At 37.8% G+C, this 19724-nt stretch overlaps 2 protein-coding genes across 2 annotated transcripts in view; one reads left to right on the forward strand and one right to left on the reverse strand.

The window, feature by feature from the left end:
• The window catches only part of pb (proboscipedia), a 52053-nt gene extending 36439 nt beyond the window's left edge, over nucleotides 1-15614 (forward strand). Inside the window, exons 4-11 of the mRNA XM_066392622.1 lie at nucleotides 2834-2976; nucleotides 3375-3561; nucleotides 11681-11816; nucleotides 11865-11994; nucleotides 12078-12288; nucleotides 12342-12584; nucleotides 14306-14530; nucleotides 14581-15614. Of these exons, the coding sequence (XP_066248719.1) occupies nucleotides 2834-2976; nucleotides 3375-3561; nucleotides 11681-11816; nucleotides 11865-11994; nucleotides 12078-12288; nucleotides 12342-12584; nucleotides 14306-14530; nucleotides 14581-15038 (1733 nt within the window). The 3' untranslated portion in view covers nucleotides 15039-15614. The remainder of the gene's footprint in view (nucleotides 1-2833; nucleotides 2977-3374; nucleotides 3562-11680; nucleotides 11817-11864; nucleotides 11995-12077; nucleotides 12289-12341; nucleotides 12585-14305; nucleotides 14531-14580) is intronic.
• A 1500-nt stretch (nucleotides 15615-17114) lies between these two features.
• On the reverse strand, nucleotides 17115-18858 carry LOC136410432 (mesoderm induction early response protein 1-like). The gene is made up of 2 exons (XM_066392590.1): nucleotides 18594-18858; nucleotides 17115-18447 (listed from the first exon to the last, which is right to left on the reverse strand). The coding sequence occupies exon 2, from the start codon at nucleotides 18401-18403 to the stop codon at nucleotides 17483-17485; it is 921 nt and encodes a 306-aa protein (XP_066248687.1). The 5' UTR covers nucleotides 18404-18447; nucleotides 18594-18858; the 3' UTR covers nucleotides 17115-17482.
• Between the last annotated feature and the right edge of the window lie 866 nt (nucleotides 18859-19724).

Genomic DNA, 19724 nt, shown 5'->3' on the forward strand with positions numbered 1-19724 from the left:
CACACCGAAACGGCACCATTTAGGAACAATGCCAGCTGCCTTACAAATGTTTACAACGCATAAATACATGGTACCGGTTGGTCGATTGTTTTTCCGCTGCCTTCCCATGGTACTGCCTCGAACAATGGCTGCATCTAGTCAACCATTGTTCCATCCTTCGGAGGGTGTCATTAAAATAATAACCGCAATTTTCATTTTTTTTTTATTCTCGTGGGTCTGTTTTATACCATCGCGTTTTTGTATTATAGTTTGTTCTGGAGATAAGTTTAAATATTTATCTGAATAACAATTATTTTGTAAAATCGCTGATGGGTGATTACGATAACCAGCGGATTTGAGGTCAAATGGAGCTTTTGTCTAAATTTAATGATTCTGCGAGATTCATACTGAAAAATCCATTTGATATTTGTTTCACTCTTGCCGAAAGTTTAATAAATTCCAATAGGTGCGGAAGACAGACAGTGCGGCCCGCCTGAAGGGATGGAACTCCGGCAGTGATATTAAATTTCACCTGGTGACAGATGGCGATGTGCTTTATCACTCACGAATAGGAAACACGTCAAACTTTATTAATAATTTCTCGTTTTCGGTGCTGATTTTCAGCTTGAATGGCTCTGATTTGGTCGATTTGTATTCGGTTCATGCAGGAAAATTAACATAAAATATCCAGTATGAGGATCAAATTCTGCGGCGAGAGCTCGAAGAAGTCTACGTAAGGACGAGCCTTCAAGGTTTCTACGCGTCTAAACTTATTATAGAGAAATTTGCTCTCTCGGCACTGGATTTAGAAATATTCGTAAAAGTTCCGAGAAAATCAAGAAGGGAAAACTCGAGAGGACGAAGAATTGAGGCAGAAAAGCTTCATTTGATATCTCCAAGGGGCCAAAAAATCCAGTTTAATTGCCTCTTTTATAGTGCTTCAAAACCTCAGTTCAGTAAAGATTGAATTGCCTAGGGGACGGTAAGATCCCTACAGGGCGTCTGGAAATAACGGTGAAATATTTTGGCTCGTAATTCTAGAAATTAAAATAATAACAAAAATTATTATAAACATACCTCAAAAATTGCTTCATAAAGGGGCTAGAACCTCGTAAAGGAGCACTCTGTAGGTGGTTCTTTCGCGATGTTTCCGAAGCGATTTTTCGAAAATTTGATGTTTTTCAATAAGTTGAAATGGGAAAACTTTTTTTTGTTGCTAATTGCAGATTTTTGTAAGAAGCGTCACATACAGGGAGCCCCCAACGTAAATATTGCCCTAATTCAAAAATATTTCAGATTTCATAATTTGATTTCAAAAATTAAGAAATGTCACAAACAAAAAAGTTAAGGCAACATTTACGTAGGAAACCTCCTGTGTGTGACGCTCCTGGCTAAAATCTCCAATTATTAACAGAAAAAGTTTTCCTATTTCAACTTATTAAAAAACATCAAATTTCCTGATTTCAGCTCAAACCGTTTCAAAACTATTCCAAAAAAAATCATCTTCAGAGTTACCCCTTTAAGGGGTTTCAGCACTTTTAAGAAGCAATTTTTAGCGTATGTTTATAAGAACTTTTTTTATTATTTTAATCTCTAAAATCACCTTTCAAAATATTTCAACGTTATTTCCGAATACCCTGTATAGCAGTAAACCAAAGAACAGAACCGGCCTTAGCAAATCTGTCGTTCTAACCGTAATTTTTAGTCACCGCCCCCCTGTCTCCAAGGAAAACCACCGACCTGAAAAAAACAGATTTCTTAGATGAAAATTAGCATAAACTAGTATTAAAAGGGTGAAGCATGAAAGCTCGGAAAACTCAAATGAGAGCGAGCCTTCAAGAAGGTGTCCATGCATCTAGATTTATTATACAGGTTAATTCAAAACTATGAGAGATAGGGATTATTCAGTGCAACAATAAGAAGTTTGAATATAAGTACCCATGCTCGGAAATGTCTCCTTAATGCGCTGTAACCTTACGATGTTTTAAGACAGTTATGCACAAAAACGTGTTTCATCGAGTTTTATTATAGTACGTTTCAGTCATACTTTTCTGCCCAAGTCACTGGATTATGAGTCCGGACAACATTGGATCAGCAGAAGTGGTCCAGTTCCATGGCCTCCTAAGCCATCCGATCTAACACCTTTAGATTTCTTTCCGTGGGGACGTGTAAAATCTCTGGTTTATGAAACGCTAGGGGAAACAGAACAAGACCTGATTGCACGAATTAGTGCGGCGTTTGAAGTCGTTCAAAACGATCATCAAATTTTTAGCCGAGTCCGTAGAAACCATGTACGTCGTTTAAACAAGTGCATTCAAGTTCAAGGACAAGCTTTTAAACAATTACTGTGATGTTAGTTTGTTCAAACAAATTAAAATGAAACATACTAAAAGTCGATAAAACACATTTTAGCATATAACTGCCTTAAAGCATCATAAGGCCGTACGGTCTTAGGGAGACACTTCTGGGGTCTTATACTCAAATGGCTGTAGCATTGCACTGTAGACGTTTGATTCCATAGTTCTGAATCCCCTGTAAAGAAACTCGCCGAGTTAAGTAATCCAAAACTAAGTCCGGCCTGTTGCGGTGCTAAAATCTAATTTTGATAGAATCGTCTGTTGAGTTTTAAGGGGCCCTTCCTGTGTGAAGCATCTAAAAATACTATCAAGAAATGTTTGTTTTTTGCTTTGCCAAATCTCTCAAGGCGAAAAACAGCCTTTTATGTTCCCGGCCAGTTGTCAATCATTTCTATTTCTCACCACAAGACAACAAGGCAGCCCCGAGCTTCCGTTGAATGATAGGGAAATCCTATTTTAAATATACGCATTTTTCGTGACATAATGTTTATTTTCAGAAAATGGACTTCCACGACGTCTCAGGACTGCTTACACCAACACTCAACTTCTGGAGCTAGAGAAGGAGTTTCACTTCAACAAGTACCTGTGCAGGCCCAGAAGGATCGAAATCGCAGCCTCTTTGGATCTCACAGAGAGACAGGTAAAAAGACCTTCTGCACATGTTTTTAAATTATCGTAAATTAAACGCGCATGTTGTAAGACAATTTCCAATTATTTCCAGTTTAAGTAAAACCCACTTAATAGATCGAATAGTGCCGTCGAGTCGCTGTTAATGGATTTCGGTCTGATTAATGATCGAGCCGAGAACAGAACAACATATTACACTAAACTTGAGACGTCTTTTTGCCTTTTTACATTAATTTCTGAGGAAATAATAAGTTACCAGACCGAGATTTTTCATTAGTGCGGAGACAGTTTACGATGTGTGCAAGGCCATTTGTCCCTACACGATCCCGAAAGAACGATTTGTTAACCAATTTGGCATTGAGGGCTTGACAAGGCCGGCAATTTTGCTATGAGAATTCATTCTTCTTCTAGGTAAAAGTGTGGTTCCAGAATCGCCGGATGAAGCACAAGAGGCAAACCTTGGGAAAACAAGGGGAGGACGGCGACGACAAGGACTCTGTGACCAGTGAAGGGGGCAAAAGTGCAAAACTGTCTGACAAGTTCCTCGACGACGAAATGTCCAAGAAGAGCTGCCAGGGATGCGAGATGCCCACTGCAGGTGCTCCTCCCCTCTTATCAGATCGAGTCAAAAGTTCTCGCCAGTTTTAAATTCATAAGTTTCATTTCAGATTTTTAAGAAAACTCAAAGCGAAAAAGAACATTATTCTTCAAAGTATTTTTCAAAGTTTTTGTGACATTTTGCCATCTTTCGACTTTTCGAAAGCTGATTGCAGTACCGCTCGGATGTCTTTGACGTGAAAAAGTTGCGACCTCCAATTACTACTTCTCCTAAATTTCGAAATTTTGTAGTTTTAAAGAAATGCTGCATTGATCGAAACAAAGCATAGTCAGAAGGAGCAAGGTCAGGGTTATACGCTGGATGAGGTAAAATCTTTATTCCATCCAGTTCCTGGGATTTGTTTTGGATCCCATGTGCACCATGACCTGGGCATTACCTTATTGGAGAAGTATGCGATTTCTGTTCACCAAAACTGAATCTGTCAAAATATCATACAGGGTGTCTTTAGCTGAGTGCTCATTAGAAGTATTTAGAGAACCGCGAAAACTGGAAAGTCACAATTTGGTACGCAGCCATTTGAGCCCAAGATCTATTAATTGAAGATATTTTCAAAATTCAAAAATTCCGGAAGTACCGGAAATTAATAACAACTTTGCTATTTTAAACGGAATAACTGTTTTTCATTTTTTTTATAATTCCATATTGAATTTCAGGTCAACTTTATGTAACATGATTCTTTCAAATCTCAACTTGTTTTAAGCATAGCTCAACAGATAGAAAATTTTGTTTTATATTACTTAAATAATACAGTGAAACTAGCGCCCTCTAGGAGCAACGTCAAAATAAGCTTAAAATTAGAAATTCTCACACCAAAAAAACCTAAAACTACTAATTTTCAGATGTATACTATCAAAACTTTTTTAATTATTGATAAATTTCCGAAAAAAACTAGTGATATTAATATAAATTATGCTAGGCCCAAATACAATATTTTGGTGTATAGTATCTCCAGTTTAGTGTTGGCTCATTTTTTCTAACTCGCTCTATAGAAAAGAGAACATCCTTGATTTCATTGGTCTTTTTTCTTTTTTTTGTATCGGGGAAAAATCTTCAAAAGACACGCCAGCCTGGTGTTCTGGTGGCCGGGGAGTATTGAATTCATCTTTTCAAAGATATCTACCCACTAAAAAACCCCGTTCTTCTGATCATCTTCCAGCGTCCAGGGACCGTCCTTGAGGAATATATCTTCGGAACGGAGAGGCTATTTTCCATTTTTCCTTTTCTCTCGCTCTTTTTCTTGGACTTCAGCCTGGATTCTTCCCTGGTCATCTTCTTCTTTGGTCCTGTCCCTAGTCTTCTCCCTGGTCCTGTCCCTGGTCTTCATCCTCCGCAATAGATCTCTCTAGCCTCTCCTTTTCTTTGATAATCTCTATAATGGCATTGCAGCAGCGATCCCATTTGCTCCTGGACTCCAGCATTGCATTAATCAGGATTAAATGATTTCATTGGTCTGGTTTTTATAGTTATCTAGTTCTATAAGTACCATCAAAACCCTATATTTATTCCAGAACTCAACGATATAGATGCTAATGCTTCCCGATGGATCATGCAGTGCATCCATATAACTTCCGAAAATTCCTTTTTTAATAGAGCTCGTAAACTGTTGTATTTACCAGACATGGCTTGGGCTCCATCGATGCAATCATGGCACGATTTTTCTAATGCAAGTTCGCCTTAGTAATAGCATCATTTGTAATCTTGAACGATTCGGTTCCTTCTATTAATTTACAAAACAATAAATCTTCACATATTTTAGAACCTTGACAGAATCAGATATAGCAATTTCAAATAGGAATCATTACTGGAGTCATATTGAATAGCAAACAATTTTTCAGTAAGTTCAGATTCAAGCTGTTGCAGAACATCAACTGATACATCGTTAATTTGGCGACAGATTGTATCATTTGGCAAAGGAATATTGTGAAGTTGTTTAGAAAAGCTTCCACCAAACATTGTTTCTAAAATGTCTTTGCAAGCGGGTAAAATAAATATCAAATGATTTCGACCGAAATAAAAAGAAATATTTTTAAGAGTATAAGCATTGCATTTTACGAAAAAGAAGGGAATACTAAAAAACATTCGTTTGCCTAAAAAATACAAACGGGAAAGTAATAAAAACTCAAATTTTGTGGCAAAAGCAAAACTCGCTCAAATAAAATATTTTTCAAACTTTCAGTCGCTATGTTATCATTTTTTTAAAAACTTGTTTATATTATTTGTCCAATACAATTTGAGAGATTTTTATGGTAAAATGAGAGGGTTGATCGAAAAATTCCAAGACTAATGCTTAAAAACTTTATTTAAAAATGTTAAATATTATTCAACGTTGTCCCCTTCAAAGTATTCCCCTTAGCAACCTGCTAAAGGGATCCTGAGAACTGTTCTTGTGGAAACTGTTCAGCCCTTCCAACGATTTTTCTTAAATGTTTTCAATCGAGTAAAACTGCTGCCCTTTCTACGGTCTCTTAAGTTTGGGAAACAGGAAAAAGTCCGCAGACGCCAGATCTGGTGAGTAAGGAGGCTGAGGGATGATAGTCACACCGTTTTTTGTGCAGAAATCGCAAATGAGCAACGCAGAATGAACTAGTGCGTTGACATAGTCCAGCACCCAATCTCCACTTCATCACAGCATCGGTTTCTCCCTTCACACGCCCTCACGTAAATTTCTCAGGGTTTGAAGGTAACTAAAACGATTCATTGTTTCACCTCGTGGAAGAGGTTTGTAGTGCACCACACTCTTTCAGTCGAAAAAAAACAGTGAGAGTGACCTTGACGTTCGATTTCACCTGCCTTGCTTTTTTGAGCATCGGAGAGGTTTTTGACTTCCATTAAGACGATTAGACCTTTGTTTCCACATCGTAACCGTAAACCCACGTCTCGTCCCCAGTAACAATGCGTTTAAAAAAAAATTTATCACCATTTGCCATTTCAAGAAATTCCTGACAAGCCTGACCTCGGTGTTGTTTTTGCTCTTCGGTCAACAGCTTCGGAACAAACTTTGCAACCACACGGTACATGCTCAGTTTCTTGATTAAAACTTCCTAGTATGAACCAAATAAAATTTTGCATTCCTCGACCATCTCACGAATGATTAGACAACGATTTGACAGCACGAGACTTCACTCTTTCAATATACCCTTGATCAGTCAAAGTCGATGGCCGTCTTGAACGTGGACTGCCTGCTGATAACCTCCGTCCTTCTTTGAACCTCCTAAATCACTCATGACGCCGCGACTGACTCAAACGTCCATTTCCAAACCCTTCTTGTAACACTTAAAAAGTTTCGGTAAAAATTTTACCCACTTTAACTCAAAACTTGAAACAAACACATTACTCTTCATTAAAATTCATCCTGCAAAATATCTAAAAATCGTCAAGTACGCAAAATTCATTCTATAAAATTAACTGCAACTTCACGAAGACGAAACAAATTGAGCATTGAAAAAAAACAATAGTGCTTGAGCTGAGTCACGCTAAACAAAGCTGCCAACCGCAACTGCGCTTCGTTGCGACGTTGCCCCGTAATTCAAAAAGTCCTGGAACTTTTTGATCGCCCCTCGTAAATCAAAATGGGTAGTCGACGTGGGCAAACATCTATTGATGAGAAGATTAATTACTAAACATTCTCAAGATGGAAAATCTTCAAGAAAAATATCAGAAATAGTGTTAAGAAGTTATTCTACTGTTAGAGGTGTAGTGCAAAGGCATGAAACGAGGAATGAAAAAAAGCAAGTGAAAAAGGTTCATAATAAAGCGTTTTCCGAAGTTGAAGAACGTTATATTGAGCGAGAAGTAAAAAGAAAACCATTTCTAAGTGCTCTCAAACTAGTGGAAGAGTTCGAGAATATTTGAAGAAAATCATGAGGGCACAAACTATCCGGAGTGTCCTACATAGAGCAAAGATTCCTGGTAGAAGGACTAGTCACTTATTAGTAAGCAGAATCAAAGAAAACGTTTGCAATTTGCAGGGGAGCATGAGGATTTCGAATTTTGGAAAGATTTTTTATTTAGGGACGAAGATAAGTATGACATCTTTGGCTCCGATGGTGCGATTTGCGTATGAAGAGAAGATAATAAAGAGTTGTAACTGAAAAATCTACAGCCAACAGTAAAACACAGAGGAGAATCTGTTATGATACGAGGAACTTTTTCGGTAATAGCACTTGACAATCTTCCTTTTATACCGTGTGTCCCCGAATAGGTGAACCGACCTTTGTAAAGGATAAAAAATGTTCGATTTAAATTTTCATTTTTTGGAATTCAGTCCTGCTCGGTTAAAGACTAATTTCTAACATAATTTAATTTTTAGAAAATTAAGTATGTCTTGGAAATTTTCAAAAAACCCATTTTCCTGTAGAATAAAGTGTCTTTTCTGTGTCAAATACGACATGATGTTATTAAGAAAAGAGGTTTGAAATCGGAAGCTAAGCCTATACACCAAATTTAAAAGCTCTGGGATAAATTTGATTTCACATATTTTCTTGTATTTTCCAAATCAAAGAATTTTATTTTTACCAGTTTTCTTTTCATGAAAATAATAAACTATTATCATTAGATAAATTAAAAAATGTATAATCTCATAATAAACTTAAAGCTCCACTAAATCTCCTCCTAAATTTGCACATTTTTTAATACGATGCCGGGATTCTTTAAAAGCTGCCTATACGTGTCCTCTAGGAATTAATCGAACTGCCTGCGTTGTCCTGTTTTTAATATTTCTTTATCATTTGGTATGTGTTCTTCATTAACTATTTGTTTCATTCTTGCCCAGACAAAAAAATCCATTATCGTAAGGTCTGGGGATTCGGGCGGCCAAGATGTCCGGCTCATTCTCCCAAACCATCTTTCACTAAATTGATCATTTAACCAATCAGTAATCATTTGAGTGGAATGGGCAGGGAACCGTTATTTTAAAAGAAATGCGACTGTCGAATATTTAAAGGAAGTTCGTCAATAAACCTTTGGAGAATATGTAAATAAATATGCTGATTTACTCTTCCTTCGATGAAGGAAGGTTCAATGATGCCTAGCTCGTATAACAAGGCACCAAACATACATATTTTAAAAATATTTTTGCAATAATGACATAACAGAGGTTGTTTTCACTCCAATACCGAAAGTTTTGGGACGACGGAATACCGTTTGTGGTAAAAGTGCTTTCGTCAGAAAAAATTATTAATTTATGAAAAGTTTCGTTTTCTAAAATTAACTCTCCCAAAGACAAGAAGAACTGCAATCGTCTTGCTTCGTCATCTTCCTTCAAAATGTAACAAAATTTGACTTTATATGGATAAATGCGGTTTGCTTTATAAATTCTTTATAAATATATTTTTCTTACATTTATATGTACAGGGTGTTCGATATTCAACTCTCCACATGGGGATCTCAAAAACCGTAGGAGATACATTTATAAAAAGAGTACTTTGTCTGTTTAATTTTTTTTTAATTCCGATTACTTTCGAAGATATCCGGAAAAAAATTTAAATTGCTATAAAAAAAATCTGCTTTAAATTACAGAAAAACGTGAAATTGGAGAACACTTTCTTAAGGCACTTTCTCCCACGCTATAACATAAAAATAATTTTTCGGAGATACATTTCGATTTTTCAATACCTTCATCAACTTTTTTCTTCAAATAGGGACCTGACCTAAAATAAAAAATATTCAGTCATCGGAAACAATACCTCAACATTTTCACATTCTGCATTAGTGCATCCTACTTACTCCACTTTCATGATAGAAATTGAAAACTTCTATGTTAAAATGAATAGCTTAATGAATATCAGATATTGATCACATGACAGTCATAGACGCGTAGCAATTGGTGTCACAGACACGGTCTACTTGTCTATTTTATTTATATTATTATTGCTAAACCGAATATTTATAAATAAGGGGATAGGTAACCGTGGTGCGGTTCATTGGCCTGGCCACAGTGCAGACCTGAATCAACAACCAGAATGTTTAAAATATATTTTCAAAATTAGACATGAATGATCTTGTATAGCTACTTTCATGGGATTTATTATTAATTAAGATAACTATTTAATTTTTTAAAATCAGATCTTCTAAATACCCTAAAAGAACATCAATGTAATTTGAAATTTTAAGTTCAAAATTTTCCATTACCTGATGAAGCAAATTTCAATTCAAAGTCACCAATTTTGTCAATATTTAAATCAGTGATCAAAATGAGTAGTTCTATAACAATGATTTTTAAAATTTTTATCCCTGCTTGTTCATCATTCGCGTAAAAGTTCTCGTGAAGTGTTTACCAGAAAACTCGAAATTTTAAAAGTCGTTGTTCAGTGTGGTGTAGCAGAAATTCTGAAGCTAAAAGAGCGGATGCGAAACGAAGCTGCAAGAATAAATTGAGATTTACTTCACTGGGTGATGCAGAATCTTGAACTTAAAAATTAAAATTGCTTTGAAGTTAAGAGAGGGCATTTAGAAGACATGATTTTTAAAAATTGAATAGTTATCTAAATTAATAATAAATCCCATAGAATTAGCTATACATATAATAGTCGGTATTTTTTTTTCAAATCGAAGGTGAGAATTTAATTTTTTTTCACAAGCTTTAGATTGCTAGTAAAAAATGATATTAATTTACATATTTTAGTTTAATAGAGATTTGCAAAAACCGGAACCATCTATGTTTAGAGATTAGAAGCCAAACAGAACTATCTTCATCAAATTTACATTAAAAACCAAAAATCAATAGCTTGTAAACAAAAGACACTAGTTTAATTAACACGTTTACTGAAAAATTGTGTTGCGAACAAGGCAACTGGTATGAAAGTTATGAAGCTTCGAATTTGGCAAACATTTTCCAAAATTCGGGTGAGCCACTTTTTTTGGAACTCAGTGTATATTTCTGGAAAGCTCTTAGTGAGTAATAACTAGCAATTAACATACAAGGTATCCCATTTAAGAAATCTCGACTTTAGTAATTTTCTGAAAAGTGGGGCCACTTGGGGAAAAACTGGCACGCCACTGGATTCTGCGTAAAAAAATGTGTAAGATTCGTTTTTACTTAGTTATTAACTTAAAAGATGACTGAATCACAATAGGCGTCTGAAAATGCACAATTTTCAATTTCGCCCTGTATTTCAAAAACCAAGAGGGCCATGATAAATCTGTTTGCGGCATCGTTTGTTTGACAAACACCCCCGCCCTCGAACTGCAATGGTAACGGAGATACCCTGCAAAAGTATCGAAAAGAGGACACCCTGTACAAGCCTCTTCAGTTTTCAATACGCCTTAAGTTTCCGATTAAAAAATTGTTTTTTGTTTATAATCGCGTCGCTTCACTCTAGAAGTTTCGGGAAGCTTCCAGACTTGGCGCGAACTTTCCACCAGCGTCTCCGACGCTTTAGACTAGATAATGTTGCCTGGTCTAACTTGAATTCCTATAAATTGGAAAACTCTAAATTGGTTGAGAAGGGGGGGGGGGGGGGTAAGGAAAAAGTTTGAGAACCGCTGGTCTTAGAGATTTTGCAGGCGATTCATCCGCCACTGAGCATGCGCCTCATTCAGTTCCTGCGGATCTCTCCGGCATTTGCAAGTTAAACCAATTCGACGCAAATGATGATCGGTGACTCGTTGAAAAGCTCCGAGTTCTCTTATTATTGATATTATTATTATTAATAATTACCTGGTAGTAAGTTGTTCTTGATGGGCGGCACGTAGGGCGTCTGAATCCACAACCATTGATCTTCCGCTTCTGGCTTTCTCCTCCACATTTGTATTCCCAAATTCGGAGCTTTGGACCAGTCTGCCGCAGGGCGTCTACCCACAGCATCCTCACCTTCAACTTCGCAGATTGCTCTTACAGCATCTGTAGGATTTAGGCCCGTCTTCCTACAATACCTCTTCCAACCCCGAAGGGTGATTTTCTCGGTGGCCATTTTTGTGCCAAAAACAATTTCCCTAACCAAATTCAGTACAAAATATGATAAATAATCTGTCAAATGACATATGACACATAGGCGGAGTCCATGGGCTTCTAATACAGCTTTTAATTAAAGAAAAATGGCGAGAAATTTTGACATAACCTAGTAAATGTCATTACAACACCTGCAGCATCCCCTTTCAGGCCTATGCGTGCCCCAAGAAGACATCCCTGACATCGCTTCTTCTAGAGGGCACAACAACAACACTCCAAGTGCTACGAATAATAATACAGGGACGTTTAGCAGTGGCAACTCCACTGGTGCTAGTAGTATAGGCAAGTATGGGAAAGGTTGTGAAGGTTCGAGCTTAAAGTGGTGATCAGGTAGTGCAGGTTCCTTCGATAAATTGCTGGAGGAGGACTCGCGGTCCAACGAAGATTGCGGGGGGCCCGGGGGTACGGGAGGAGGGCCGGTGACGAAAAAGGGCCGAGGCACGCCCAACTCAAATAGTATTAAGGTGAGTCGGAGAAGGTGTCTCAGAATTGCTCAGACAAATCGACCAAACGGAAAAAAAATTTACAATCCTCCCTCGGTTTGCAGGTCGAAAGCAAGAAAGGCTCTCCAAACTCATGTGATAGAAAAACCACCTTAGGCAAAGCGTCCCCTAACGGCCCCGGCCATAATGAAGCATTGAGCCAAGTGGACCGAGGGGGCAACGGCTCTCCCTCCCTTAACCTGAAAGTGTCGCCTAAGAATCAATCCATGGTTCCTGGTACAAATACTCCAACGGTACAACATCCTGCATCCTTAGGTGAGCCGCTTCAAACTTGAAACTGTCGCTGACTAATCGCGTTCATTCCTTAGGGATATCTCCAAACATGATATACTCCCCGCACCTGCAAAGATCATCCCCCACAACTGCCACAGCGATAGCGTCAGCTACAGTAACAATTCAAAACATCCCTCCAAACTCAGTACCGCCGTTCGTGACCAGGGGCGTGACGGGCCCCTTTACCAGTCACCAATATCAAATGAACAATCCCAATCAGATTGACTACGGTAAAAGTAAGAACGCCTATGCGTTGGGGCATCAAATGTACAATGATGGTAAGCCACTTGGATTGATTAATTTAAACTACTTAAAGCTGTGAATTAATGTGCAGGGTGGGCCACGTAAGATGGTCCTCTAGCTTATCTCAAATACCGCAAGGTTTAGAAAGAAAAGTTTAATATAAAAGTTATTAAGCTTTTCATGAATTTTTATTTTTTTACATTTTCGAAGGTATAGGGTGGTCCAGAAAGCCGTGTCGTGACAAAAGTGCATTTTTTAAATGCAATACCCTGTATTTTGTTACGGACACTAATTCGGCTTGTAACTATAAGTATTTTTTGTTGCCTCAAACTCGACTTTTTTAAGTGGGACACCCTGTTTTTTTAGCTGAATTTTTCTTTTCATTCCGTTTGAAATGATATACAGGGAATTTCCAATTCGACCCTCACCATTGGAATCTCACAAACTAAAGGAGATGCGAAGAAGTTTAGATGAGGACAAAATTACATAATTTAGCGGTTGACCAAACGCCGTTTTCAAAATTTGAATTTTCCGAGTACTCTCGAAGATAGCCGAAAAAAAACTAAAAATTTGAGATTTCATTTTTATTTTTTTAATGTTATTTGACAAGAAATCCCAAAACCGCAAGAACATTTTCACTGCCACTTTTTCTCAGTTACGCGATGACGTTTTCAGATTTGCCATCCGACTATTTTTTTGTCGAAAAATCCAGTGTGATGCCCATAAGAAAAAATTAAATTGATGATGGCAGCCGAAAGACAAAACGTCGACAACCAAACGGCTACGGCAATTTCCCTTCGAACTCATCTGCAAGAAGTGAAAAATGTAAACGTACGCAAGTGGATCGTTAGGAGATGATTTCATGCTTCTAGATTATCCTCCCGAACTAGAGCTACAGGGTCTCCAGTTTCTCATGAACGCAGGATTGCGAGGTTGAATTTTGCACGATAAAACTTGACTTGGACAATAGAGGATTGGAGTCGCATATTGTTTTTCAGTGAATCTCGATTTTATCTTAAGGGCTCAGTCAGACTTGCGAAAGTGTAGGAACGGCCAGGCGAAAGATGTACCCAAGCGTGTATTGTTAAACGGCTCCTATTTGATGGAAGTTCAGTTGGGGAGAAATTTTAGTCTTCATCCAAAATGGGACTCTGAATGCATACAGGCACCAGGGATTTCAGAAGACCATGTTATATCCTTCATGGTTAACCTTGAAGAGAACGCAACCTTTATGCATGGCCCCACACTGCTCGCATGGTTACCGCTTTTCTTGACGAGGTTCACATCACGCAATTTGCCTGGTCCGCTCGAAGTCCGGATTTGAACCCGATCGAGTATGTTTGGGATGAGATAAAAAGACGCTTACCGAGACATGTGCCGGTTCCTAAAAATTCCAAAGAGCTTCGCGAAATGCTGGTGCAGGAATGGGCAGCTCTTCCGTAGAATGTGACCCAGAACTTGATTCGAAGCTTGCTTAGTCGTCTGTAAGCTGCTAGAGGAGAAAATTCTCGGAACTGAAGTTCGCAAAAACTTTCATGTTCGGGATAAATGCATGTTCTTTAATTTCATTATTCCTAATACATTTTACAACAAGAACGAAAATTCTTTTTCATCCGAGCAATCACGACAAAATCGCCGCATAAAGTTAGTAAATTATGTTACAGGTGAAAAAAATGTGAATAAAACGCTTATGAGCTATTAAAATAAACGCAAATTACGAGGTGACCCTAATTTCATGCTCGGGAATGTATTTCAGGTATGTATAACCCGGACCATCCCTCTGTGACGGACAATCCGAGTTATAATCGCACCCAAGCTCACGGAAACTTGCCTAGATCGAATAGAAACGCGAGGAATCAAAATTACTACCCTCAACAACACGCTACGTATGGTTATGGGTACAATAAACATGGGTCCGAGAACTACCCAGCGGCTGCAGGACAGGCGAGCTATGGACAAAATTATCATTCAACTGAGCACGGTGAGTTGTCTGGAATCCCTGAAAGAACTCTCTTAATCTTTCCATTGTAGGCTCGTACCATCACTACCCATATGGGGGCAGCAACATGTATAATGTAGAGGGCTCAGAAAACGTGCAATCACACATTCCCAACAACGTCCAGGAGGCTAACTACTACGCCAATACTCACATGCAGAAGGAATTTCAGCAGCAGAATAAGATGGGATACTACGAGCCTGCTTATCCAGCCACTCAAATACCTGCCAATGGCGAATCCTCTTATCCGATGAACTCGGAAATGTTTCCTGGAAACAACACCAATTCTGCAGGAGTGATGACACCTCCTGCAAGCGTGCAAGCGGACAGCAGCGATAACTATAGCAATTTTCATCAATTCTACTCCGGAGAGAACGCGTCAGCCGTGAATAGCCAACAGGTAGCCCAACCGGACAGCAGCAACGGGTCTTCGGACTTCAACTTCTTGAGCAATTTGGCGAACGACTACATACCGGAGTATTATCAGATCTGATGCTAGAAAGGGAGCAGTTGAGGATGATTGGTAGTTGAGAAGCGCCTGCAAAGGGAAGATCGTACTTTCATAAGTCTGTAAAATATGTTCATACCATTTAGACAATCGGATTTACAGTAACATGTATTTATATGTAAATATTAAGTTTTAGCGTAAATATTTAACAATCAAAATAAATCGTTAAGTGAATGTAAATGTGTTTACTATTATTTTGGCACGAAGTGAGTGCTTGTAAATCGAGTCATATGTTGTGGTTTTATTCATGTTCTTATGAATATCTGTAAGTTCTATTCTGATTAGTTGGAAGAAGCTCGAATCAGGATGATAATATCAATTTCCAGTGAGGTGCAATAAAGTATCGTTTTCGTTATGTGAAATGTTCATCAATGCAACGTGCTTGTTTGAAACAAGAGTTCTGTGCTGTTATGCTTATTCGAAATTGAATTTTTGTTCCCTTACAGTTTGATGTACATATGTAAATACTATCCGGCGTAAATGAATATAATGTACATCACAACACATTAAATCATAAATCTAGCATTTTAATTCTTAACAATATATGATATTAGCTTTAAATGTGTGTTTTCATTCCCATTTCCTTCATCGGAAATTAAAGGAAATAAGATTGAAGCAAAAAGGCACTATTCTCTGGCCGTCCGTGACGGCAAGAGCGTGTCTGAATCTCAATTCTCACTACGTTTCTTGATGCGAACGGATGCACGAACGCCACTGTCTTCGCGAAGACAAGCGTTTTTGGTTAAATTTTTTTAGGTAAAATTTCTGGCAAAAAAATTCATGATGCGCATTTTACACCAACATTTTGCCTGTGTAACATCAGTGGCATGCAGGATGATTTTGCACTAAAAAATTTAATGAAAATTGAGCATTTCGATACTGGCGAGATCGAGTTCCGCAGTAGGCGCGCGATGACATGTCGTGGTCAAGACTCGAATCGGATAACTTCGATTTTTGGGTTCCAAACATATTATGGGCCGTACATCGTGAACATTTTTCAGCCAACAAATTGGACCTGTTTGGTTCCAGTTTTGACCTCGGCACATCAGAGCTGTGTCGTACTCCTACTGCGGAACCAAATCTTGTTGAAATCGGAGCGACTCAAATTTTATTAAATTTTTTACATAGAATTGTCACGTACGCCGCTGGTTTGGCGAATACCAAATTGTGATAAAAATGTCTAAAAAATTCTGCTACTCTGATTCCGAAATTATTTGAATTCGAACGTCTAAACGTAAACGTTGTCATTCAGCAATAGCAACGATAATTAGTTCTTTATAAAATTACCGCTCAAGACTATGATATATTTGCAACAGCATTTTTTGTGCCCACGTGATAAAAACTATGATTACGATTAAAAAATAACCACCTATAAGCGGCCACGTGAACAACACTCATTGTATTGTGGGTTGCCTGAAACTTGATGTAGTGCTATCTATACGCCAATACCCTAAGCATCTCTCTGTAGTTTCCTGTGGCGCCTTCTAAGGGTTCTAACCTGAACTAACCCGACATTGTGCGCTAAAAAGAATGGGTTCCTGGTTAGTAGCTAGTGTAGCATATGGTTTTAGGTGACGCCACCATTTAGAAGAAAAAGGAAGGGAGGTCACTAACGGCGGCATCCTGACGGACATCAGAAGCATCATTTGTATCGTTTATGTGGCAGAGTAAAAAGCGATAGTCCCGTTTGACTCTGTTATCTCATGCCAAACATCAAACAGCGGCCCAAAAGTGCGATAGAGGAGTTTGGGCATGGGCTCGAAATTCTCTGCAAATACGGGGTTTTTTAGTGGATGAAACCCCACACAAGCTGGTAGTACGGACTCCAGTACCGTCTCACCGACAAGATTTTTTTATCCCCGGGGTCGCGTCCCCAAAAACAAAAAAAAATCGTTTATGTCGACTCCAATTGACTTTAGGTATCTAGTCTACGTGGTCTGCGAGTAAAAAGGATCTAGACAATCCTTATACCCAGAATATTACACCCTTTATTTACATAGTATCTAGGCACTATCAATATAGCTGTAATACATTAGTAATAATATCTATATATAAATTAAAAAAATACTGAAAACAAAGTAAAGGGAGCGTGGCACTGAAATTTTGATTCTTGATCAAATATTCGATCCAGCCTGAAAATTCATAATACTTAAATATATAATATAATATAAAGTTGAAATTGTACCAAATTCGTACAAAAACCGTAGGTAAATAACAAATTAAAGCTGTCTTACAATAATTTGAGATCCAATAATTTACTTAAAATATAATTATTATCGTAACTTTATATAAGTATTGTATAAATAGTCTTAGTGCTGTATCTAAATCGTTATAAGATACATATCATGATTTCCCATATGATCTTGATAACAACTTTAGCTGCAATTATTCATCTCAACAACGAAAATCTTCAACAAGAATACTGAAATTTAAGGATTAACAACATTTGGCGACGAGCTCCTGTCTCGGAAATCGCTGGATTCTTCCAAGAACCTATCCATAAAGTCAGTCACCCCTGGATGCAGAACATACTTCTTCTTCTCCAACCTGATCTTATTTGCAAACATATCATGCCTCTCAGTTTTTTTCCACAGATAATAAAACTGTACCAGCTCGCCCACTGATCGAGTTCTAACCTTGTTCTGTTGGGTCATCCAGAAGTTTTTCCCAAATAACCTTATGCCAGCCTCAAAGTTCCTGCACTCCTCCTCTGACCAAATTTGCATGGTTTCCTCCTCATAGAGGTGTTTATTGATCTGGAGTCGCCTTAAGGCCTCCTCTGTGTTATGTCCGCATTGCTGAAGAAGATGTAGAGCAGGCTCACAATCTCTCAAATGCTTACCAGTTGGAAGAGATGTTTTGCACATTACTGCAGCTTGTTTAAGATAGTTCTCCACCTCAGCTGAGGATACTGGTGAAGGATCCCACAGCAATTTATCATCATTTTCATAAGGGAGGGCATCGCCATAATGTGACAAACCATCAGGAATTACAGCCTGATAATCTCCTCCTACCATGATGGTCTTCATGATCATTGGCGTTACTTCTTCAGGTGCATGTTTCAAATGAAACCGATCCTCATCCTCTTCAATTACTTTGGATCGGAGCAATCGGGACGCATCTGGATACTTTTCGTCATACCTCTTAGGATTATCATTCTCCTGGTTCTCAGAAGCGTAAAATAGTTTGGATGAATAAGTAGGACTGGACATGTTGGAGCTGGAGCTTGAGTCGCCTTCTTCGAATCCAGGACCGTCCTCAAAGTTGGTGGTCAAATGACTTACAGATGATTTCGCTTTTATGTAACCGCTTCTCGAGTTTATCGCTATGGATGTTCGATAAACTTCCATTTTACGCAGGTTTAGATGGGAGACATTTTGGGTTGTTTGGCTACCTGGAAATAAATGGAAAAAAATTACTTAGTAGCCCTGTATACTTACTTTTAATTGTTTATAACATTAGTTCTTCACCTAACTTTAACAGGTGCCCCCCCTCTCTCATCAAAACTGTGGATTCTTTACTTCAGACACATGCACTTACCAACTATAATTTCTTTCTAATGACTCTTTCCCGTCCAAAATAAACCAAAAATAAACAGAATTTCTGGAACTGCTAATAAATCTGAAAGATTCTCTTAGGGATCGACCAAGATCTCTTTGCCTGGAAGATCAAAGATCTATGTTTTATTGAGGTCAAATAGTATTATTTGAAGTGACTTCAGGTGGACTCAATAATCAACTGAATCGAGTTAATTTACTTTCTCTGTTAATTTTGGTCGCTGAGTGTGCAGAACTCCTGAAATTATTAAATAAATATTTAATGGGAATCACTAGAGGAAACAACTACAACAATCAAGAAAACAAAGAACATGGTATGCAAAACATTAACCCTTATGTCAAAATTGCCATTTGTCAGTCAGCGCGGTTGCCAGCTGCTTGAAATACTTTTTTAAAATTTATTTTTAAACTCAAAGCACTTAGGAAACCAAGGAAGCAAACCAATTTATAACAATAAAAAATATCAATTAATGACATACAAAGTATTTCATTCCTGTACAAACCTTAAGAAATATTACAATTTTCCAATGCGGAAAAGACTAATTCGACAATCTGGCACCGTCAAGAATATATATGTATTGAACTGCATCTTGTTATTCGTATACTGGTGCCCTCTATGTAGTGTATAACTCAATTTTTGTCTAATTATTGATTTGAACGTGGAGAATCTTGTACACTTATGAGTTTGAGTTTGTAGATTCGTTGACAGGTGGCGCCGCATGTATGTTAACATAAAGATATATATTAATATCTTACTCACACCTTTAGGACACTACCTTTAGAAGGAAAATTAACATCCAGGGTGCGCCATTTGGAGAACGTGAAGGTTTTAATTAGACTGAGATTTTGAGCGAATTTTTGAGTGTTTCTAGGTAAACTCAATAGATTGAGCTTTAACTAAATAAAGAAATAAATTGGGATTTAAAATATCCTAAAATGGTCTTTTTTCTGCTCTATTTTGCCCTAAAATCTGATTAAAAGGATGACTCAAGATTTTTTGGAAAATTTTCCTTACCTGCCTTTACCTCACCGAAAGAAGCGGAAAAACAGTCGATACCCTAATACCAAGAAAGATTTCTTTATGATTTAAAGCGTGCGATAAAGTCACTTTGCC

Source organism: Euwallacea similis, chromosome 8 (assembly GCF_039881205.1).
Source record: "Euwallacea similis isolate ESF13 chromosome 8, ESF131.1, whole genome shotgun sequence".
Taxonomy (NCBI): Eukaryota; Metazoa; Arthropoda; class Insecta; order Coleoptera; family Curculionidae; genus Euwallacea; species Euwallacea similis.

Bases quoted from the DNA above. Each gene is read 5' to 3' on its own strand.
- LOC136410432 (XM_066392590.1), bottom strand. From the start codon at position 18,403: ATGGAAGTTTATCGAACATCCATAGCGATAAACTCGAGAAGCGGTTAC.